Here is a 24,904-nt window from a genome sequence, read left to right on the forward strand (position 1 = left end):
CATCATCTCCCATTACAGTCCATCCATCTATTTTTTAACTTGATTTTTTTTCGTTTCTGGGCTGCAATAAAGCAGTGTTTATACTGGCAGGAAATAATCCCTAGGGTGCTGTTGCTGAAGTTTTTTAAAGTTGAAAATTGAAATAAGGTATAGCAACTTCACTATGAAGGGATACATTAAACAGGTGCTCAGGCCATCTGCTACAAGTGAACTATTTTTTTCTTTAAAAACAAACACTATTTTTGTTTTTTTGTTAACTCTACTACTCTGCATATGTTTTATAAACAGCATACTTTTCTTGGATTTCAATTGTTCCTGGAGGTGTTATTTCAGAATAGTCATTTACCCAATCAGATTAAAAGTTAGTTTCTGATTTTATAAAACAAAAATTGTATACACAAAGACATATAATTTCATGTTGTTAAAAAAAAACTTAAAACATCTGCATACATTATATTAAAAGATTATGTGATGGCATTATTTTTTCTTCCAGGCTAGTGGATGTGTTTTCATGAATAATAATGGAAGGGCATTTTTCCTTCCGGTAGGGACTCTCCATGTCTTTCCCATGTACTTTGACTTACTTTCCACATCCCAAAATGTGCATATTAGTTTACTTGACAAATCTAAACTGATCTGTATGCAGGAGTGTGCCTTTGAGTTCTGTCTTGCATTCAAGGCTGCCAGAAACCTACTACCCTAAACTGAATGAAGCAGCTTAAAAATGAAGGCACCCATTGTAGTGTAACAGTGGCAAGTGCTTCTGCCTCACACTTCCAGGGACCTGGATTTAATTCCTTTGCTGTCACAGTTGCTCTGCTGCTTATTCATTCTGTGATGTCACTTGCTGTCACAATTTTGTGATTTTTTCCATTTTTCCCTGAAGGGGTACTTTTGTTTAATTATTACTTTATTTTTAATTGACCTGGAGTGTACATGTAATGTTGTCTGTGGTGATCAAACATCTCATTCAGGTTCCTACTGTGTGCTCAGTATTACCAGGATAGGCTACAGTTCCCCAGAAGGGATCACATAACCCTTACAAAAAAGCAGCTAAATGGACGGACAATTAATTTCATAACATGAGTAGTGGAATTACAGGGAACCTGGAAGTGAAGAAAACCAAAAGGCATTGTGGATCAGCAAAATAAGGAGTTTATGACCTTGACCAGAGATAAAAGAAAACACAAAGAAACTGGTGACAAAGCTACAACACGATGACCAAAATCCAATCAGAATAAAAGAGAATGTTTAAGTGAGGTTTAAATAACCTCCATGGATCTGTTGAGTGCAGTGTGCTGAAAGGTAAAGTGATTAATTATCATAAGCAGACTACATGAATCCCAGTCTTCCCCAGGATAGACTCATAGATGCTATCAAATACATGTGAACGTTTGTGAATTTGGCTTCTGTGATAAAAGACAGAACCCCTGAGCAAACATTACATCATTCCGCAGCTCCTAAAATTATTTCACTTACTTTGCCGATGATTCTCCTCTATCCTACATTGTCACTCCTTGGTAAAAAGCCTCACTCTTAAGTCACTTCACTCATATATTGTTTGATCTCTCATACATGAAGAGTGTTTCTTGTTTCTTTTTTTTATTGTATTTTGAGTATATTTATTCAGTGTTTTTAGCAAGTATTCCATATAGAGTTAAGATTCTTACTTCAGAGGTTATGTCTTATTTCCTGTACAGCTTTAAATGGTCATGTATCCATTCATTTAGCTGATCTGTTATATTACAATCAGGATTTGGAAGGATTAAAGATAATGCATCAAGCAGTAATTCACCTTACATGCCTTGTTAAGGTGTTCCTGATGGAAGACACTATATATAACTGACTGAATTACTGAAAATGAGTGTATAAACACACATTCACTCTGTACAGAAGCCGAGAGAGGACGTGCAATATCGTTATTTATTTTAATTGTTGTCTCGAGATAATGGACTAATTTTATCAAGATCTTGATAAAACAAAATATTTTGTTTACTCAAAATTATGAAATAATTGGATCTAACATTTAATGTTTATCTACGAAGCCACATCCTGTTTGAAATGACAGAAGAGCAGAACTGTATTGATCAGCGCGTCACATTTCTGTTCAATTAAGCGCTGACACAGGCTGAAATATGTTTATGTCTTAGCTTAGAATAGAATAACGTTTAATATCATTTAAGAAGACGGTTAGCAAGGCTTCAGCTGTATAGGCGTCACAATCTAAGCGAGTCTGATGCCAGGAGGAAAGATAAAGTTTCTTTTCTCGAGATCTTGATAAAACGAGTCTGTTATCTCGAGGAGACAATTTAAAAAACAATATTGCATGTCCTTTCTTGGCTTCCGTAACTCTGTACTAATTATTTGACATGTTTTTGCCCTGTCACTTTCATTACCATTGAAGCAGCTTAGACCATTCACCTACCTTGAAGATATTGATGGGAATTGCAATGAGAATGTACAGCAGATCTCCCAGGGCCAAGCTGGCAATGAGCACATTGGGTCCATTGCGCATGCTTTTGTTTTTGTAGATGATCCTCAAAAGCGTTGAATTCCCTATAATCCCCATGACAAATATTAGACAGGACACCACAGTATTGACATACTTGAAAGCATTCTTGATCTCCGTAGGCTTCTGGCACATTGGTGGGATGGGAAGCTTGGGAAGGTTTGCCTTGAGTCCAACATCAGAGACATTCCAGGTTGAACCCTGCCCAGAAGTCTCTCCCTGACTGGTTCTCTGAGGCCCTGGTACATCAAGGCCTGTTTCCTTAATCAGTTTGCCAGACTTCGTGTCACGTTGTGTGCGAAATGCAATGGTGGGAATGATGACAAGAACAAAAAGTAGAGCCGCTTTATTCATGCCTTTTGAGGGATGGAACTGTAATCAAATCCAAAAATCAATCTTGTGGCAGCACCTTGAGCTTGATCTTCCAGGAAATGCTAGAAAACAGAAACATAAAAGATGTTTGGCATACAAATGTTGTAAAAGATAAAATCTGTTATTTCACTGTAAAGAACAAAATGGTGCTACGCAGCTGTTGGATTAAACTTGGGCATTTATTGTCTACTCTCCTGTAATATTCAAAGTGTGTGGACCACTGAGATGTTCTTGCCTCCTTTTCTATTGCATGTCCCTCCAGGCTGCCCTATGTCAACTTATACTGTAAAATTTTCAGTCCTGATCCAATAGTAAAGACCTTCTACAATAATCAATAGACCCGGTGTGGGAATGCCCATGAATGTGTTCAGTGATTGATTTGTACCCCATCCAGTTTTGTGGTCATCACTGCCAGAGCACTCTCTCATTTTTATAAATCTGATTAGGTAAGGTTACATCCACATATATTTAGACATACTTAATCCAATTTTGGGCATTCGTAGACCAAAGCCTATCCTGGTAAGGCTGGAACTATCCATAGACAGGGTGCCAGTCATTTACGGTGCACATTAGTACGCATACCCAGACTCACTCTCACTGGGACCAATATTCAAGTTGTTGATTAACCTAACCAGCATATCTTTGGTGATATGAAAGGAAAACTGAAGGACCCTTACAAACATGGGGAAAATGTGCTAACTGTGCACTGAGCATGGGATTCCAAACAAAGACGTTGGATTTGTGAGGTGGCAACAGCACCATTAACCACTGTGCCCCACTTAGAAGAGTTAAGACCATGTCATATTATGTGACTTTTTCAGTCACCGCATTCATTTACATAGTCTTACTGAGTTGGAGGCAGTCAGTGACACACTCCTATGAATTCAGTTGCATAATGTGACATACCCACTCCACACTTGATTCACTCCAAATAGTCCACGATTTGTTCTGACAAAATCAGAAAGGTTTCATTTTGCTTGTAGTCAGGCTTGTGTGAAAAACAGCTGACAGCCAATGAATACTCACCTAAAAGTACAATGCAAAGAATGAAGCAACAAGGAAAAGGGTCCTCAAAAACAGAAGAGAAGTTTATCTGTCTTATGTCTCGTGTTTTAGGTACCACAACAGAAGGGAAAAAGAACAAAAGGTTTTGAGATTGAGGCTGAACTCTCAGTACCTGTTAACCATTTGTACTTTACCGACATCCAACCTTTGTCAGCACTCTATTGGGTGTCACAAAAAGGAGTGAGCAAGATCTTGGTGGAAGGTCGGCACATGAACAGTAAATTAGACATACCCAGTGATATTTCAGTTATTTACATTGATATAGTCTGGTGATAAGATGAGCAACTGCAGTCGGCCAGTCTGACATACACAAAGACTAAAGATTTTAGACAAAGGGTTGAAATATTAGAATTTTTTTCACATAGATGTTGAGTACTCAGCGAAAACGTTGATCCCTTCTGATTTCTTTCAATCACCACTTCATCAAAAGGGCTGGACAACCATATGATGCAGTGATCAATATGGGTCCACAGTGTGCAGTGGTGAAGCTAGACAAAATACTATGATAAACTGGTGTCCCATGAAGGGTGCTCTGTGATTATCTCGTATTCATTGAGGGAAAAATGACAAATGGAACAGAATATTCAAACAATAGATTGTGTGTAATAGTTCAAACATTGAACTCAATCTCAATGGTTTTTCAAAGCAAAAGAGAAGGCAGTACCAAAATCAAAATATCGTACTGATGACTAGACTCAAAAAATGTTTACATTTCTACAGCACAAGTTTATTTCATTATCCCTAGCAGCTTATCACACAAACAGGACACTGGTGGCAAGCACAGTGGTGTATACATTTCACTATTCAGACATTGATTAAGGTGGTGTTCTTTACAAAGTTTATTATATACCGAAATTAAATTTATAGGGAAAACTTTTTCAGGGGTACCTGATTTTCAATATATAGTATATAGAGGAAGACAGATATAAGAGGGCTTGGGGGAGATTAAAAGACCTCCTGGCTGGTAGAGGTTAGGACAGGCTTTGAATACAGACAATGGATATCCTTTTTCAGAGGTCATTAGCTACACTAGAGAAGTCGATCTTCTAAGAGAACTAATGTATCAGAGCTACAAGTGAACTAGTAAGTAAGCCGTCTTGAGGGGAAATCAAATGTGAGGCTGGAAGAAAGGCCAGCATAATGAAAAGAGAGATGGAAGGTGACTGTTTGCGAGTGCATTTTGGCACTTTGAAGTGTATAAATGAGCAAGCCACTCTATGTGGCTCTGATTGACGCGCACCTAATATGAAGATAACGGGTAAATGGAGGATTAATTGACCGGGTGAACTGATGCCTGGAGATGGTACTAAAGTGAAAATTCTTTACACTATAACGAAATATTTTGGTGCTGTATAAATGTAAAATTTGATTTTGTCTCTGTTAGACATTACATTTCCAATAGTTTGTTTTATTGCACTGATTTTATTCAGTGTTTATTAGAACGGTGTTAGGCCGCCAGAGGGGGTGTTCGCCCAGGTCACCAAACAGGCTAGGACCGCCCCTGCTCCAGATCATAAGTATGTTATTAGTATTCTATACATTTCTCTGCTCCTATAGGTACTGTCATGAAAACTGTTGTATCCATTCCATTCCATTAGAAAAAATAAATGGAGGTAGAATGTAAGCCTTAATTTTTAATAGCTCTTAATAAACATACATTTTTTTGTAAATTGTGGCTTCCAGTAGTTTATTCTGGTAGGAGTGAAGTTACAAGAGCACTCCATCCTAAAAACAGTAAAGTTAATCTAGATAAGATGGGGAAATGGTGGCCAAGCCATTCTGAGTCATATTGTAATGGCATGGTACACAAAGGCAAAAACACAGAAAACCAATTAATTCTTTCACAAATGCCATCCAAATCATTTAGTAAGAAACATAAGGTCATAAAGTTATACAGTCAATATTGTCACATGTGCAGATTAACCATTGCCTATTGTCCGTTATTCATTATTCACTGTAGTAGTCAAAAAATCACTCCAAATTAGATGTGGAAAAATGTATTCTCGAGCAAAATGTGAACACTCCAAAACATTCACACTAATGTGGCCGAGTAGGGGTGATGGCATGTAATATACAGTATCATTGTAACTTGGCTGTGAACTCTGAAAAACATTGTGTGCAGCATTATGGATTCCTAAGTGAAGTAAATATTAGTGCACACTGCAGGAACATCAAGACACATTACCATACAAGCTGTCCTATTTTGTGCATGTGTTGTCTATCTACTGTTACTATTTGCTGCCAGTTTCTCCTACCACTATTGTGAAGTGTAGTAATAACAATACAAACAGAGACCAATGTGTTCCCTGAATTAATATTTCTTAACTACCTGAGGAAAATGAATTCTGTGAACTGTGATCATACACTATAAAAATGAGCTGAATATGAATGCCTGACAAAGCATATGTGTAGAAAAACAGGACAGTTCTGACAAGCTCAGCGTGGTGATGTGCCTTGATGTTCTTGCAGTGATCACCAGCGACAACTTCTCCTTGAAATCCATAGAACTGCACAAAACTTTTTGGGCTGTAAATAAATGCCTGACAAAGCATATGAGAAAGAAGAGTGAATCATAACCAAAACATGTTATGATGGTTTTAATCCTGAGGGCTGTAATTGATTTAGCATTCTGTTCTGGAAGAGACGCATCCCGCAATGTGAACGCTTTTAGAAAAGTCAAGCATAAAACCAATTTGTGATGGGTTGTATCATTTCAACAAGTATAGCCTTCCTAATGCGGAAGCCCAACATTAATAAATGGCCTACAACTGTATAACCAAAACATGTTATGATATTTTTGAAATGTGAAGTATGGCAGAGGCCCCAAGCAACATGCGTACGTACTATATTTTTAAGCAAGTCTGTTAAGCCAAATGGGCTATTCTCGTCAAGACTATTCTAATGTTCTAGCACATGCAAAATCAAGAATGACAGCTCCAGCTCCCATAACAGTTGCTACTGATTGTCATTTAGTCATCCACCTACTAATTCAAGGTACACAGGAGACATGATGATGTTATACTATGGGTTTCTTCCTTTGCTCATCTCCCTCTTGTTTTCATATATTTAATAAATGTACATTTTTTTCTGTACTTTAGCCTCCTTGCAGACACTATGGCAATTTTTGTAATTATTATCTATGACACTACAGTATATCTTTCTACTTTGTTCTTTTCATGTGTATATCTGGTTGGAATTTTGAGAGTAATGAGAGATAGTTGTAGATTTACATCTCAATCTGTATACAACCCAGTTCCAGATATGCTCTAAACGTTTTACGAAAAATAAAAAAGAACCGAAAAAGATTACACAGGTACAATGTTGCTCTCATTACATAACCACCAAATATCATTTCTAGGCTAGCTGATTATTATGTTTTTATTTTATACAGATGAAATGAGAATTCAAGCTAAATAACACCTTTCATTAGATAATTAAAAAGATTACAATATGTTAGTTAGTTTACTTAGCCAATAAAAAGTGTCATTTTGCTTGACTTCTCATTACATCCATAATGGCTAACACGGCACAACACCCTAGTACTATTTTATACAGAAAAATAAAATGAGCTAAATTAAAGCTAAATGAGCTAAATTAAACTAAAGTCAGTATAACATCACAATTCAGGAAAATCGGGTCCAAGTTCTTCAGTTCAGAGCTGCCATTTGAAAATGTGCTCACTTGAGGCTAAATTTTTTGAACCGGGAAGCTTACTGCTGATCAGTTTCAGCCACCAACACATCCAAAATACAATAAAAAAGACAAGGCAAACATTCATGTAAAGAAGCCAACGAGTTGTACAAATATTTTCTATTTACAATTTTGTTAATAATATAATAAATGTATTTTCTTTCAACAGATACTTTAATAATTTGATTTTGAAACATTCCTTGAAACGAATACAGTCAGCTCACTCAGTTCTGTTTGTTGTGCAATCACTGATCACACAAACACTATGAATCACCAATGAAGAAAACAGCCTAAAACAAGACTGATCTGGTTCTGTTATCAGCGTGTCCCGTCTCTCTATGTGATCTTCAGGAAGTCACTTATCTCCTTAGCCACTGTCCTTCAGAGCAAATGTAAAAAAAGAAAGGTTCCTGCAGGTCATTAATCGTTTGAGTTTAGGCAGATCCTGATGGTTGTAATTGATTTAGCATTCTGTTTTGGAAGAGACGAATCTCACAATGTGAACGCTATTAAAAAAGTCAAGCATAAAACCAGTTTGTGATGGGTTGTAGCATTTCAAAAAGTACAGCCTTCGTGATGCATGAGCCCGACATTTTCTACTTCTCACTTTACTGAATATGCTTATTTTAAGTTTGAATGCCCAATGCCAAGTTTATAGTACTTGCTCGGAATGAACCACACAAGTGAACTGAAATGGTTAGCCAAGTTGGAAATGAGTAAAATATTCATTTTTTAAACTTCCTGTAAAGCTTGCCTGGACTGTTGGGATAACAAACCACTTTATGATAGCAGTTAAAGGGTCTTTTCAGGGTGCCATTTCAAAAGTGATTAACATAATCCCTTTAAGAGCATTTTAACTGCTAAGGTCACTTGTCTGCGTACTACTGAAGCTCTCCTAAAGCTTTTATAACTGTGTCAGGGCCAACGACTGGCCCACTGCACAAAAGGGGTTTGCACTACTACTTACTTTGCTTTAAAAAAGTTGAATTTAGTCTATTTACCTTACTATATGTATGTATTTATTACAGTTAATTAACTATTTATGTATAGTTTGTGGTATTCTGATTCAGGATTTGTTCCTGCTTTTATTTGATGTTGATGGCATAGGTGTCTTTACAAAAAAAATGGATAAATAATTCTGCATACATTTTTTCAATAATAACATTTATGCACCAGTTAAGAATAACCAAGTCAAATGTGTGTAAACATCTCAATGTCTCATTGTTTTTTATGTTGTACATACTCATTGCTGGAAATAACTCCACAAAACAAATGGGTTTCTTTCTATACTCTGCTTCTGAGTGTTAGTCTGTTTTTCTCATGCTCACATCATGAGACTCACTTGGTGATACAACATTCCAAGCAACAGAGAAGGATAACAAGCTTTTCATTAAAATCAGCACACAACTCATTCAATACACCATCATGTCTGGACAGCCGAAGGGTAGAAGCTGTTGCAGAAGCTGGCAGAAGTGTTTTTGATGCTACAGGACCTTTCTGCCACATGGAAGTGGGACATAGAGACTGTGGGACGTGTGGGAGTGGTCCTGCAACACTTTATAAAGATGTCTTTGATGGAGAGCGGAGATGTCCCAATGATCTTTTCTGATGACCTTATGTCAGAGATGTTGCAGTTCCCAAACTAGACAGTGCTGCAGCAAGTCAGAATGCTTTCGACAGTACGCCGGTAGAATGTGTTGAGAATGGAGGAGGTAGACTTGACTTTTTCAGCCACCAAAGAAGTGGAGACCATGCACTGTAATAGACAGGAATTCGTTCAGGTTTGGGTTTCTGTCTTACACCAAAATGCTTCACTGGTAGACTTGTAGTCTAAGAAGAAGATTCAGAAAAGATATGGAACAAATGGGTGACATAATCTCCTTCACAATGACAATATGTTTACTCTGGGCATGTTGCTCATGCTACTGCTATCATCTTGTAGTATGATGTTATCATTAAATATTGACATTAAAATTGCTGGTGAAGTGACATTTTGCTGAAATACAACTGTAAAGTAGAGGGATTCAAGAACTGCCTGAAGCTTTTTATATACCAAAAGAGAAATCTACGCAAATTTCACAGATATTAATAACTAAATGCTCTAAATAATAAAAATACCAACATACAGAAAACAGAATATAGTCTGGCTACAATTTTCCACTTCCTCTTCTCTCCTTATTATAGGATCTGTTGCCCATCATTCCTAACGCTTGGAGACAAGTTAACCGCAGTCATGTAACATCCTATCAGATTCACAAAACTATTAGTTGTATGAATTTCAGATCAGAAACTCTGCGGCCTTTTGGATCCTTGGACTGAATTCTGAAATGGATCTCTCAGTGTGGTTTGCATGTTCACCCATGTTTATGTGGTTTTCCTCTGGGCATTCCAATTTTCTTCCCGCAAACCAAAGACATGAGTGCTAATTTGGGCACCAAATGAGAACGAGTGGTGGTATCTTTGTGTGTGGGAATGTGAGTCTGCCCTGCCAATAGACTGGTACCCTGTCCAGAGTTTGTTACTGTCTTGTGCTCGGTGCTGCCAGTTTGTGACCCTGAATTAAATGAAGGTGATGTATATGTGGCCGGCTGGCTGGAAGTTTGATATCTTGATTTTACCTTTGGTCTCAAATTACCTAACTCAAATGGAAAAGAAAACTCAGAGCTGCCACAAAAAATATAAAGTATGCTTTCCTAAGACAAGACTTGAATGTCAAGAAGAGACCACAAGTAAAGCAATATAATGAGAACCAGACCACTAAATATGTTTAATATAAGGAGAGAGAGCACTTTAAGCAAATGATTATATAAAGCATAGCAAATAAACAATCGTGATTTGCTTTCTGAAGAATAGCAAGAGTTTGAAGTATTAACAACGGTGTAAAATAACATAGACTTTCAATTTGAATTTATTTAACTGCAAAGAATTAACAACTCAACTTTCTAAAAATCTCGGTTTCTGTGTATATTAGACTTACAAGTGGAAACCAAAATATTTAGAAACGAATGTCCTTGGACTGGCGCCCTGTCCAGGGTTGGTTTCCGCTTGGCACTCAGTGATGGACAACAGCTCCCTGCAAGCCTAATCTGTATGAGCAGGTTAGAAAAAGAGTGGAAAAATGTTTTCGGTAAAGACTTATGCATTATATAAACCATTCAAAACATCTACATATGTTAAAAATGTGTTGCACAAACCAATTCATGGCATGTACTTATATTAGATATATATTGTGTAAACTATTTACCCATTTAAATTAAACACGTGAAGCTCAGAATGGAAGCCTTAAATCTTTCATGGCCAGTCAGTTACTTAAACTGCTTATAAATTCAGTTTTTACAAAGCCTTAAATAAACAAAATGAAATCTGATAAGATAATGTTCTACATAATAAACTGCTTTTCTTTTAGAGAATTTAATACAGCATGCTACAAAAAATTCTATCCAAGCAACGTAAAGAAAATAGGAAGTGTATATGAAAAGTGACATACTGCTGCTTTACTACTCAATGCCCTCCAAACTGATGCGTTTCGTCACATCACATTTCTGATTTTCTGATAACTTCAAATACGTTATTCATCTGAGCCAGATGGTCTAGTTAACGTCCAAAGCATAACATGGAATAAAATGTTTAAAGAAAACATAAAATAAAAAATGCTGAGCCCTGAGGTAAAGCCTACTTAGATGAAATCATTGTGAATTGGGAGCTGGATGCTTTCACTTTTGAAAGATTACATAAAACATTGCGCAAAGTTGAATTTTATCAATGACAATTTAGACCAGTTACATTAAAGAGCAGGCTAATATATACATAGCAAAACGAAATATAAACGGAATATGTTCATTTGTTAGAAGCAAAAATCCACTTCAGTTGGCAAGGATTGTGCCTCGCAAAATACATTACATAGGTCATTCAGTAATGCTGCCCAAAAACAACTTGCAAAGACAAAAAAACAAATTGTGAGAAAACAGATGTGTGTGGTCTAAAAATTGATAAGAAATATCTCAAAGCAGGTGGGCTTATCTGTATTTATATTCTGTCAGAAAGCAAACAGCTGAGTTCACCCCATCTTCACGCAGACTGGCAGCCTGGAAACACTTGATGTGCTTGTCACTCCAAATTTTCTGTCACACAACAGATAAAAGTGTAAAGCCAGATGAATTTATCTTAATAAACAGAATGATTGGAATTCACAGATGTTGATGCATAAACACAAATCAAGTTTTTTACTCTTATCATGTATGTTTGGTTAGCTCTTTCATTACTCTCCACCAACAGTATTATAAAAAAGTACGAACAGATGGATGGATGGATGGATGAAAGTGCTCTCTATTTCTTAAGTAGGATTATTTTTTTAAACTTAAGTCAACAAAGAACGATTCTACCAGTTTTGCTTGTGGCACTTTTAAAAAGAGTAACTAAGCTTGCCTCATGTTTTTTGCGCTATTATCCAGTCTGAACATAAAGCCTCCTTTGTCACCGAGTCTGTTAAGCCCACTTTTACGAGTATTAATTGAATGGCTGCCATTGCTTCCCACTGTTGAAGACTTTTTGAAAAAGATTTAGAACTGAACAACATCTCTTATGCCTGCTTCTTAAAACTCAAACTGACTTCCATTTAAAAGCAACAAAAGATGTTAAAAAGTTAGCTTGTGAATATCTTGGGACAAACACGATGCAAACCGTGTACAAATTAGCGGGCATGAAGTAAATACAAACAATCAAAGGCGCACTTTCATGCTGCATGAATTAAGTGAGAAACAAGCAGAGCTAAAGCAAAGTAAACGCCATCTTACATACAACATATTGTGGTATTAATGAACTAAGCATCTTCAGAATTTGTTTCTAATTTTAGATAATTAGCATATGACCACCATATGTAAGACATTTTAGGAGTGGAACTGTAAAGTAACTGTAGTTTTTTTTATAAAGATGATTTCAACGTTCAATAGCTGTAAAGTTACTTCATTATAGTAAAATTTTACATTGTACATACAGTATATATATACAGTATATAGTTATATATATATGCAGTAAACATATATTGTATATTTCAATCAGAATGTGCCTTTTAAAGTTTGATGGTAGCACTAAAGAACTACTTGTCATACCAGAGGCTTTGAAATATTCATACTCTGTGTCAATAGTTATCATATTATTTGGACTGCAATTTTTATATACATGTATTTCCTTTTTCGAATTTTTACTTGTTCGTTTTCCTAAAATGGAATTAACATTCTTGTAAAGGTTAACCCGACTTGTTTTTCCTAAAGACGTCTGCAGTGATCAATCTACTTTGTGTCAAGTATGTCTTAATCATAAACATGTGGTAACTTGTCGAATGTCAGTCAGTTCTTTGACAGACGAGACAGAACAAGGCAGGTAGTGATGGTAAGTAAAACAAACTAGCAGCAAAATCTGCATGCGAGAAGTCAGATTAGTAGTTTTCATTCTCCCATCCTCCTCTTCATCATTATTAATATTATTATAAATATTGTAGGCAGTAGCCATCATTTAAATTGTTGTTTGGTTGTTTTCCGTCTAGTTGTGTGAATGTTTTTCTCCTGTACACTACATTAAAAGACCAATTAGTCAGTGCCTCTTCTTACGTTGCATAACTTGATCTTTTCAAACATCCTTAATCCAATTCAGGGTTTGGGGGTCTAAAGCCTGTCCTAGACGCACTGGGTGCAAGGCATTAAACAGGGTCCCTTATGGCGCACTCTCACACACACTCTGACACTCACACGGCAGCCAGTATGGAATCACCAATTAGCCCAACTTGAAGGACTTGTAGTGATATGGAAAATGTACATGGAAAAGCCCATGTGGAAATCATCTGGGAGAAGGATTCAGACTCAAAGATATGGATCTAGGAGGTGGCAGCACTCCTTAGGAAAAGAAAAGTGTAAAAATAGACTAACTGTAGGAAACTGTAATACAAGTAATGGCTAAAAGATGTTTTTACTTTTTCTTTTTGTCTTTTGTTTTATGCTCTTTTGATCCAAATGCTTCACAGCTACTCTTTACAAATTCCAAAATTTAAAAAATGTTTTTCAACACACCAACGCAAGTGTTATGTATTAATATTTATCGAGTATTTTAGCTGCCAGACTCAATTCAATGTTTTGATGTGCAAGAACAGTTAGTGGATCATTATTTTATTGTCATAGACTCACAATGATGCAGCATTAAAATACTACACGTCTGTATAAATATCATATGTACTACAAAGCAAAAGTATTAGTACAGTGGTCTACCTTTTGGACCCTTTTTAACTGTTAAATGCCCAGCTGCCCATCACTTGACTGTTAAATGAGGGCAAATCTTCTGCAGTGCTTTTCTTTCTGCCACACCCCCCAATAGCATCACCGGGTTATATTATATTATAATCTGCACTCTTAAAGATAAAGGTGTCAGAGTGGTCCTTCAGAGCCATGCTATATGGGAATTGTGTTTGGTTTTCAAAAGACCCATCCAGATGAAGATTCCAGAAAGAACCTTTATTTATTTAGATTCATAACAGGCTCCATACAGTGAATAACCTTGAATAGATAGCTAGCTAGCTAGCTAGCTAGATAGATAGATAGATAGATAGATAGATAGATAGATAGATAGATAGATAGATAGATAGATAGATAGATAGATAGATAGATCACAGATTTGTGAAAAACGAATAGCTCATGATTTTAAAAGGACTCTGACTGCATACGTAACACAGTAATATACGCTAAGCGGGGTTTCTTACTCTGTTAGTGCCCTGCAACCATACATTAAAAGTTTTTTTTTTCTTTCTTCCCTTATTTCTACAAATATGGAAGTTTTTCAAAGTACTGTACAAAGAACCAACTCCATATGCAAAGAAGACCCCCTGGAATGATATGGTGCTTTGCCAAGCAATAGGTCTATAAGGTATCGTACAAGCCAGTAAAGAACCACAAAGTGCCATTAAAGAAGCATTATTTTTAAGAGCGTCACTTGTTCATGCCCACTGGATTCCTTGAAGAGTGAACATGAAATATTGTAATAGTCCTTATTATATTTGCAGAATTCACAAACTGTGAATTCATAATTTTAATAGCAAACCATTTATAGTGTGAGCTGTAAGTAAATGAAATTGTGACTCCACTGCTCAGCCTCACCATTGATAGGTCTGAAGATAATAAGGGAAGGTGGAAGTGGCGAGATGGCGGCAGAGCCATGAGGTTGCCCATAATTACACGTGTGTTAAGAACTTGGTTGATGCCACTGAGTAAAATGTTAAGCAGCAGTTGCCTTACATGCACTATCCCAAAAAACAAACGATCAGAGAAACAAAAAAAAATGCCATGATTTATAGTGCCTTGTAAAAAGATCACTTCATTAGACTAAGAAATACACTGGCTAAAATAATTTCTTTCAGTCCATCTATAGTTTAGTTATTTGATATCAGTGTCATAAAATATTTACAGAAATACAGTTTGCAAGCTTTATATTAAGAAAAACATACTTTTGTTCAGAATTTGGAAGCATTCTTAGCATACTGATATAATGAACTAAACAGGCAGAAAAGTCTGCTGAAGGCAAGAAATTACCAAACAAAAATCCGCTTTCTCGAGACCCCCAAATCTATCATCATTTTTTATTAATTTGTTTTCATGTTATGGGTTTGTATGGATCCGGAGATGAAGTGAAGCAGCCGATGGAGATGACAGTGCAGACTCGCGCACACACCCACGAGCGCACGTACAAAAAAGTGAGTTATGGGAGGGAACCGAGAAATGCTAGACTTGGGGAGGTGAGAGGCAGCAGAGCTAAACACTGCGCCACCGCGACTCCGTCACCCTTCGACTGTTTTCTTAGGTTTAAAGGTTTATGCCATTTTGTAACACTCCTTTAAGGACAAAGGAACATCATTTTATCGTATTATATTTAATAGGTGAAGGGACAGAATAGGCAACACATTTGAGCGCTAGCTTGTTTTCTTAGTTAATATACTTTTATTCAGTAACTGTCAAAAGTATGCAATAAACGTCATTATAAAAAGCATGCTCAATGGAATTATTCCTATTCTTTTAAAGTAATAATATAATGTACTACACAGGAAATTCGATATTCCTCTGTTAGGAATTGCCACAATGTCAGCAGCGGACCTAAACACTTTTTAACGTTTATTTTTCCATTAATACTAAACGCTACAAAACCTCAGACCATCTCATCCTGTTAGTTACATTCCATTATTTATGATGCGCCACTCCCCTCAAATTTGAATCGTCCACCCTTTGATAAACTCCGTTAACTCAGCTTCCCGATATCATGGAGCGCAATGCAGGAACCAAACCTGGACTGGGCGACAGCGCACCGCACCGCACAGCTCACTCGCTCACTCATGCAAGTAATTTGGACATTTCTTATATTGACGAGAATTATCATAAATCCTTCACATGATTTTGAAAACCTTTATAAATAACCACTTCGTATATTTGCTGGACTCGACAGCCCGAAGTTTTATCGCCTGTCTGTTTGTATCCGCCGGAGCACAAAATTACAGGGAAATAAACGAAAGCAGATTGTTCTTGTGATATCGATTGTTAAGTAAAACTATGGAGGTATTATGTTAATATGACACGGAGGAGGAAAACATTAGATTCCCCATGCTTAGCCACCTTATTCCACAGTTTTAATTGTGATATAATCCATTAAATCACCGGTCTTTGGGCTCCCTTAATTCAGTTCAAAGTGTCCGGTGGCCGCAGCCTTTACAACGTAGGAACTAATCGTGGGTGGGGCGCCCGTGCATAGCGCAGATGTAAAATTAAAAACTGAATTTCACCTGCAAAAAAGTATATTGTTTTGTGTACCTTTTGACCAGTACTCGACATAAATTCCACGACATAAAACATCCACACAGCGCAACACAGGCAATTTGGTGCTTAAAAGTCCTTACCTGTTACTTTTTTCTTTTGTTTATTGATGAAAAACGCACATTAGTTGATTCTGTGATTTATCTGTCAAAGATGTAAATTATTCCATTTAACAACCTCGTGGCGGCAGAGCGAAGTTTTGTGCTACTCCAGAGTCCGATGTCGCTTTTTGCTTTTTAGGTGGATACTTCGTTTCGCGGAAGAGATGAGGCAGTTTTATAGCTTCGCGGGTCTTTCTGTAACTCCCACCCTAAAAACTCGCAAGCGCGGTGTCACTCAACAAGGGGCAGACAGGGGCCGGGGCACCAGTGCTGCGGGGCACTGGTCAGTATGGCCCAATTATTATTATTATTATTATTATTATTATTATTATTATTATTATTATTATTATTTACTCACTTCCCAACTAAAACAGCAATATTAAGAGTCAACAGTAAATGTGTTGGTGCTTGTAGTATTAAAACAAATAAAACTAACAAGAAGTAAAATGGTTATCTGATAGTTTGCGATTATACACACGGAGTTAAATCGACTTGTTCAAGGACCTCCCTGATCGGTGCCTCCATTCTAGTGGAGAGGTGTGTAGCGCCACATGCCACACGTGAGCTTTACATTTTTGTATCTTTTTTCATTTTAACATCCATCCATCCATCCATTATCCAACCCTCTATATCCTAACTACAAGCAATGTTTTTAAAACATCTTTATTTTGTAAATATTTTCACACTGCCAATACCTAAAAGTGTGTGCAGTTTGATCATATCCATTTACAGTATTAATTGTTTTTATTTTTTCATTTACGAATTACTATCAAAATGCGCAAAAAATTTGCAGCTTTTTTTCAATTACTTATTACACCTTCCCGGCATTTTATGCCTCCATCCATCTATCCATCTGCCCAGCGCCTTGAGCATGAGAAAGGCACTATGTACATAAAATGTATTCATTTATTTGTTAGTCGAGCTTTAGATCATGATGACCATACCCTCTGTTAGATGCACTGAACACAGGGTGGACAGAGTGACAGTGAAGTACTGTACAGGTCACACTTCTTCATACTGTTCCAGTTAGCATTCATCTTTTTTTGATATATTTTATTTTATTAAAATCAAAAAAAAATTCCATACATTCATGTCAAGTTTAGCAAAACTGGTTTGAAACAAATCGACCCCCACCCATAAGAAAGAGAGCTGGGTCAGCAGAGTAAAAATAAATAAATAAACAAATAAGTATTAACAGATAGAATTGAAAAAGTGAGAGAGAATCCACTTCCTCAATTTAAATGCTTTTTCTAAAAGGTTATTTATCAGATCCTTCCAGGTTTTGAAAAAGTTTTGTACAGCTTCTCTAAGAAATAATTTAATTTTTTCTAGTTTCAAATAGTATATGACATCAGTTACCCACTGACTTAGAATAGGAGAGTTAGGATTCTTCCAGTTGAGCAAGATAAGTCTGCGTGCCAATAGTGTAGTAAAGGCAATTACAGTTTGTTTGTCCTCCACTTTAAGTCCATCTGGAAGTAACCCAAACACAGCTGTTAGTGGGTTAGGAGGGAGTGTGACACCAAGGCTGTCTGATGGGCATGCAAAGATTTTGGTCCAGAATGCTGTTAATTTGGTGCAGGCCCAAAACATTTGATTCAATGAGGCTGGAGTTTGATTGCAGTGTTTGCAGTTTGGATTTTGCCCTGGAAACATTTTGGACAATTGTAAACAAGACAGATGTGCTCGATATATAATTTTGAATTGAATAATTGTATGCTTTGCATATATGGAGTTCGAGTGAATTCTCTGCATTGCTACCTTCTACTCCTTTTCTGATATGTTGAGTGAGAGATCCTCCACCTACTGGACTCCGGGAAAGGGACTTTAAAATGTTTTATATATTACAGAAATGTTGTCTGAGTCCTCAAGACTGACCAAAATTTCTTCCTGTATAGAGGCAGGTGGGAGGTGAGGAAAATTGGACAGGTTCTGTTTAACAAAGTTTCTAATTTGAAGGTTGTGAAATACATTTGTTGCCGGTAAGTTAAATTTGGAATGTAATTGTTTGAAGGATGCAAAGACTTTGTCTGTGTACAAATCTCTAAGTGATTTAATCCTGGATGTTTTCAAGAAATTATAAACTGCATATGTTTGCATGGGTGGAAAATGGTGCATCTCATGCAGACGTGCCAGAGATAAAAGATTCTCTATCTTAAAATACTTCCTACATTGGTTCCATATTCTGAGTGAGTGAAGCACAATTGGGTTGTTAGTATATTGGTAATGACTTGTACTTATTGGGGTGCATAGCAAGGAATATGAAGAAGTACTGCAGATTTTATTTCTATTGCAGACCAAGCCTGTGTATGTTCATCTATTTGTGTCCAGGTTTTTATAGCTTGTATATTCTCTGCCCAGTAATAAAATTGAAAGTTAGGTAAAGCCATGCCGCCTTCTGCCTTAGGTATTTGTAGGGTCACCTTTTGGATACGTGGATGTTTTGAATTCCAAATAAATGAGGTTATGGTTGAATCTAATTTCTTAAAAAAATATTTATGCATATTGGAATGTTTTGAAATAGAAAGAGAAGCTTAGGAAGGATATTAATCTTGACAATGTTAATTCTTCCAGCTAAAGTGAAATGAAGGGTTGACCATCTATGCAAGTCTTTCTTAATTTTTTTCATGCAGACAGAATTTTTTTTTTGATAAAGAGCTTTATGTTTAGTCGTGATGTTTACCCATAGGTATTTAAACTGATCTGCGATGATAAAAGGGAAAATGTTCAATCTAATATTGTGTGCTTGAGAATTCACTGGAAAAAGTACACTTTCATTCAAATTAATTCTGAGACCAGAAATTTTTTGAAATTCTGTAAGTGATGTTAGGACTGCAGGCACAGTATTTTGTGGGTCAAATATATACAGTACCATATCATCTGCATATAGAGAAATTTTTGTTCCAGTCCTTCTCTGATAATCCCCTTTATATAATAAGCATTTCGACAGTGAACAGCCAGTGGCTCAGTGGTGATTGCAAACAGCCATGGTGACAAGGAATCCTTGTCTAGTGCCCCGTTCTAGTTTGAAGTAGTCTGAGTTAACGTTGTTAATACAAATAGAAGCTTCTGGACAGGTATACAGTAGTTTAATCCATGCACAGATGTTCGGGCCAAACCCATATTTTTCCAATACGGTAAAAAGGTAGTTCCATTCAACCATATCAAATGCTTTTTCTGCATCCAACGATAATATCTCTGGGGTGTTTGACTTTGTGGGTGAATATATCACATTAATTGGGCATCAAAGATTGGAAGCTAAGTGCCTGCCTTTAATAAGTCCAGTTTGGTCTTGTGACATTACCGAAGGAAGCACTTTTTCAATCCTTCTACGTAGAACTTTAGAAAATATCTTTACATCGTTATTCAAAAGTGAGATTGGTCTGTATGATGCACTTTTTAATAAGTCCTTATTTTGCTTAGGAAAGATGGTAATTAGAGCCTGATGAAAAGTTTGAGGTAGAATTTTGTTGTCTCTAGCTTCTGTAAATGTTGCGAATAAAACGGGAACTAGCTTAATTGAGAATTTCTTAGTTTTTTTTAGTGTTTTAGGTGTCAATATCAATTCATTGTTTTAATGTGCAAGACTATTTTATGAGTAATGTTTGCATTTCCATATATTCACAATGGTATGAAATTCAACATTTGTATAAAGTTGGTATATTTGTATAAGAGCGCCCCTTTGCAGCAAAACTGCAGATGTTTTCTAATAACTCACACATTTGTGAATTGGGAGAAACAAAAACAAAGCAATCGTTGGGAAAATTATTTTTCTGTGTGTTCCAAGCGTTTTTTTGTGGTTATGGAAGCTGATTTATGCTGAGGTATTCTCAACAGACTGACGAAACAGTAGCACATCCTACATCAGGAAATCAATCTTCCCTTGACTGCCAGACAAAATAAGTTCTGGCATTTTGCACATCCAATGATCTTTTAACATTTTAGAATACTTAAGTTCAATTGTTATTCCCCATATTATGTGTTATAAATTTAAAACTGCATTACCAAGCTATTTGGCTTACGTTGTTTTGATTTGAGATAATTGCAAAAGTAAAACATAATGAAAAAGTTCAACTTAATATTAATACAGTAATGATAAACTTATAATTGTTGACTGCACTGGTTTTCCTAAGATAAAACATACACTGGTCTTTCGTGACAATTTTTGACAGTTAAATGATTGGCAGCTCCTAGTCATTTAACTGTTAAATTACAGCCACATTTTTACAGTTTTGTGGAAGAATTAAGTTATATCCGTGCTGAAGAAGACACCCACATTTCTGCTAGATTAATCCTAAAGTTCAAACTTTTTGCACTTAAATGCATCACAATTCCCATACTAACTGCATAACTGCCACAATCAAAAGATCTATGCATTCATTATCAGACCTGCTTAGTCCACTTCGGGGTCAAGCATCTATTGGTCACTCAGGGGCACATGGTGAAAGCGGTCCTAATAGTTGTGCCAGACTAACATGGGGGACACATACACACACATACACACCCATCCACTGGGCCAGGTTAGAGTTCCACACTTACCTAACATGCATGAATTAGAGATATCTGGAAAAAGCTAGACTACCTACAAAACAATCCATAAAGATTCAGGGAGAACTCGCAAATTTTAAACAGCCATTGACTACATGTGGGGTTAAAACTCAAGACACTAGGGCTGTGAGGCAACAGTGGAAACCACATTGTCACTGTGATCCAGACATTAAAATACAAAATGATTTCAAAAAAGAAATTCAAAATGTTCAACACCAAAAAAAAAATCAAATCACATAATATGTATGGGGATGCATATATTCATTAGTAATCTTACTTTTAGTTTTTAATAAAAGGCAAAAGACACAGGGAAAGGGTTGGGGTACCTGGAGGTGTGCCCCATGAAATGATGAATTCATTTTCAAATAACAGTATGCCTGCTTAAAATGTCTGCATATGGCTGCTATGAATCAAAGAGTTACGCTGGACTTATAAAGTATCATCGGGCGCTGGGAAAAATGTTCATTTAAGCTAGCTGCACAGCAAGTTTCCAAGAAAACATTTGTGAAGGAAGATCACTGGTTAATACAGTATATCCACTGCTAAAAATATTTTAGTGAATTTACAGTGGAATCCAACTGTTACTTTAAAATAAATTCTACAACACAAACACAGGAACACATTTCGAAACTTGTCACACAATTTTTCTTCCTGCAAAAAATCTTAGATATATGGAATAAATTACCAAGTAGTGTGATGGAGAGTAGGGCTTTAGGGATCTTGAAATCTCAACTTGATATTATTTTGGACAATCTAGGTGAATAGGATAGATGAGCTGGGCTGAATGGTCCAATCTCATCATAATTTTTGTAATGATCTAATTTAAGTCAGAAAAATTGCAGATATCCAGGAGGTGAATAGATGAGAAGAAACTGTAAGCAGTCCATGTATGTTCTGCAAAAAGTATGTTTTCAATAGACCTGTGACCATCAGTAGATTGGGAGCAGATCAGATTGTAACAGGAAGTTTATTCCACTCTTTGGAAGCAACGATAGTGAAGCATCAACCAGTTACAGCACATTGGATGGACAGAGAGACAGTCCATAGACAGGCCAAAGCAGAAGTTTTATTTTATGTTTTATATGGACATACATAGAAACTGGAGATGGGCGGTAAGGAGCACAGCCATGGAGAGACTTGTAGGTCAAGACACAAGTTTTGAATTGGATCCTTGATGGTGTAGAGAGTGAATTAGATAAGTAGTGTTGGTAAAATACAACCAGAGAAGAGCTATAAGACTACTTCATTTTGATGGAGTTAAAGAAATGTGTTAACAGTTGCAGGGAGCCTTGCCAGTACAGAGGTGCATTTACTAGTCCAGCTGTAAGAGAACAAGCTTGAAAAATACTTTGTATGCAACCTTAAATAAATTGTGGGTATGGGTGTTTGGTAAAGATGTATTGACAATTCCATCTTTCTAGAAAAATCCAGGCTACTCCCAAAAAATGTCCAAATGGCTTATGAATGCTATGCTGTTAGATGCACATTAACTAGCAGTTAATGGAATGCTGTCAACTATATCTCCTTTATATAAGTTAGCCAAGTGGTCGGACAAAATTAAGGTCTGTCATTTTTGTTTTCTTTTTATGCCAATCAATTTGAAGCTCTTCCTTAATGCCGCAGGTTGTCAAAAATTGTGACCAGTAGGGGACTCAAGGGGCACCAGTGAGTCCCCAAACCCTTCAACATGCTAACACCCTCTAAGTACAAGTTAAAATAATGATTTATTTTAACAAATATCTTGTACAGGTGACATACAAAGATTGCACAAACTCAATTCCTCTTTTACCTTTCTTTCTTTCTTTCTTTCTTCCAGAAAAGTGTTGTCTACTGCCTCCCAACTCTGACTTGCCTGGGTGAGGTCAAGTGGCTTATTTTATTCCAGACCTGGGAGAACTTCCGGCGTTACGACCCTAACAGCTGCAGGTACTTCCAGGTCAGGCAGATGTTCCATGAAGTGGGGATGATTTATCCTTGCAGCTCCCTCTGGTGGCAACAATGGAACACCACAGGAAATCAGAAGTTGGGACGAAAAATATGACAGTCCCTGTATTGTTCCACACCTTAAGATGTGTATGCAGGAAGAATGGGACAAAACAACACCTGAAATATTGTAATATTGTTCTTATTCTAAATAATCTGCAATAAATATATATTAATCAACTTTAACTTATACAACCAGCAATTAAACTATGTACAGCATTTCATAAGAATTTATAGTCATCCCCGCATTGCGCACACCATCTGGAAGCATTTACATTTCATATTTTTGCAATTAAAATATAGCAAGGTTGAGGTCCTTGGGGTCACCACAGAGGTTGGAGTAGGACAGAAACCATACAGAACGGAACTTGACAATGACAGCAGCTTTTAAACAACGTGTAGCATGTGCTTCTACCATGGAAGTGCCTCTTCACCTTTTTCATATGTAATTTAGTAAATGGGCATCAGATTCAACAGTAAGCAGAAGATAGATGGCCTGTTTCATTCTGGGCATGTTTTACAGTGCATTAAAGTGACACATAAAAAGAAGTCCAATTTAAAGGTGATGTTGTCTTGTCCAAGTCTCTTTTCCCACAGGACTTTATGTTTTCATTGGCTGATAAACTTAGAGAGGTGCTGGCACAAGGAGTAATGTCCTAGAGCTGAAAAGGTTATGGAGAAAAACTTGTGTTAAGTACTGCCTATTTTCTTCAATAACCACAATTCTCTTGTTTCAGTATGGGAATGAGGTTACGTTAAGTTCATTTCCATCAAAACCCAAGAAGGCTGATTGAAAGGCTCCCTCCTGCTGTAATACATCTGTTTTGGTTGTTCAGCGTGTAAAAAGAAACGTGTTATGGCTTGTATGATTCTTTGACAAATAAATACTTCATTAAAAAATGAATTTTAATCAATAAAATACATCTGTTCCTCATTAACTATAAAAAACAATAAACTTAAAATGAATCAAGTGAGTTTCAACATTAACTTCAATATATTGCTTTTTTCCTTTTTGATTGTGTATTAGTTTTATTTCATTGTACTTTATTAACACCCCTTAGTAAATCTCCACAAAAGTTGCAATGCATAATTCTGACAGAGTTTTTTCAGCTGTGTTTATAGCAATTAGGCAGCAGCCAAGAACGTTAATTAACACTGAGGGCATTGGTCCAGAGTGCACTGCCAGTGCTGCCATTGACTAAACTAATGCAGTCAAACCTCACGTATTCAAGGAAAGATAATTTCACTGTTTAAATTGGACAAATGTTTGCTTAAAGGAGTACTATCCACTCTACCATCCATTTTGTAAGTTACTTATCCACTACAGGGTCACAGGGACTGGAATATCATGTAGAAAGTAAAACCTGTAAAAATACAATAAACTTTCTTTTGAAAACACTTGAGTTTTTACTTACTTTTGCTTAATTTATAATTACAGTTGACATACAAATCAAAATTTTATGACAAAAAAATAAAAAGAAAATGCACTCATTAAGTGAGGAATAATATGTTTTGTACAGAAAATAAGCAGTAATCTAGAAATACCCTTTCTGAAACCTGTGCCTAACAATTACAGCTATTTACAAAGAGAGTTAACCTACATTTACTGAGTAGGACTGGAATTGCAATGCACATTTTAGCATAAATTTCCATGTTGTGAATTTTGAAAAGCCCCAATAAAATACTGATCCCTTTATTTTTTGAACTCATTCCAATGAGGAGTCATAGTCAGAAAGGCACCCATCATGGTGTCATTAAACACAAGGAAAAGAACCAACCCTAGATGGGATGTTCAC

General features: G+C 36.5%; 1 protein-coding gene across 1 annotated transcript in view; it reads right to left on the reverse strand.

Annotated features, from left to right (window-relative positions):
* The window catches only part of LOC120537178 (endothelin receptor type B-like), a 58,046-nt gene extending 41,336 nt beyond the window's left edge, over positions 1–16,710 (reverse strand). The window contains exons 1-2 of the mRNA XM_039765917.1: positions 16,560–16,710; positions 2,426–2,943 (exon numbers count right to left, since the gene is read on the reverse strand). Coding sequence (XP_039621851.1) covers positions 2,426–2,863 — 438 coding nt within the window. The 5' untranslated portion in view covers positions 2,864–2,943; positions 16,560–16,710. The remainder of the gene's footprint in view (positions 1–2,425; positions 2,944–16,559) is intronic.
* Positions 16,711–24,904: the final 8,194 nt, after the last annotated feature.

This window comes from Polypterus senegalus, chromosome 10 (assembly GCF_016835505.1).
Source record: "Polypterus senegalus isolate Bchr_013 chromosome 10, ASM1683550v1, whole genome shotgun sequence".
Taxonomy (NCBI): Eukaryota; Metazoa; Chordata; class Cladistia; order Polypteriformes; family Polypteridae; genus Polypterus; species Polypterus senegalus.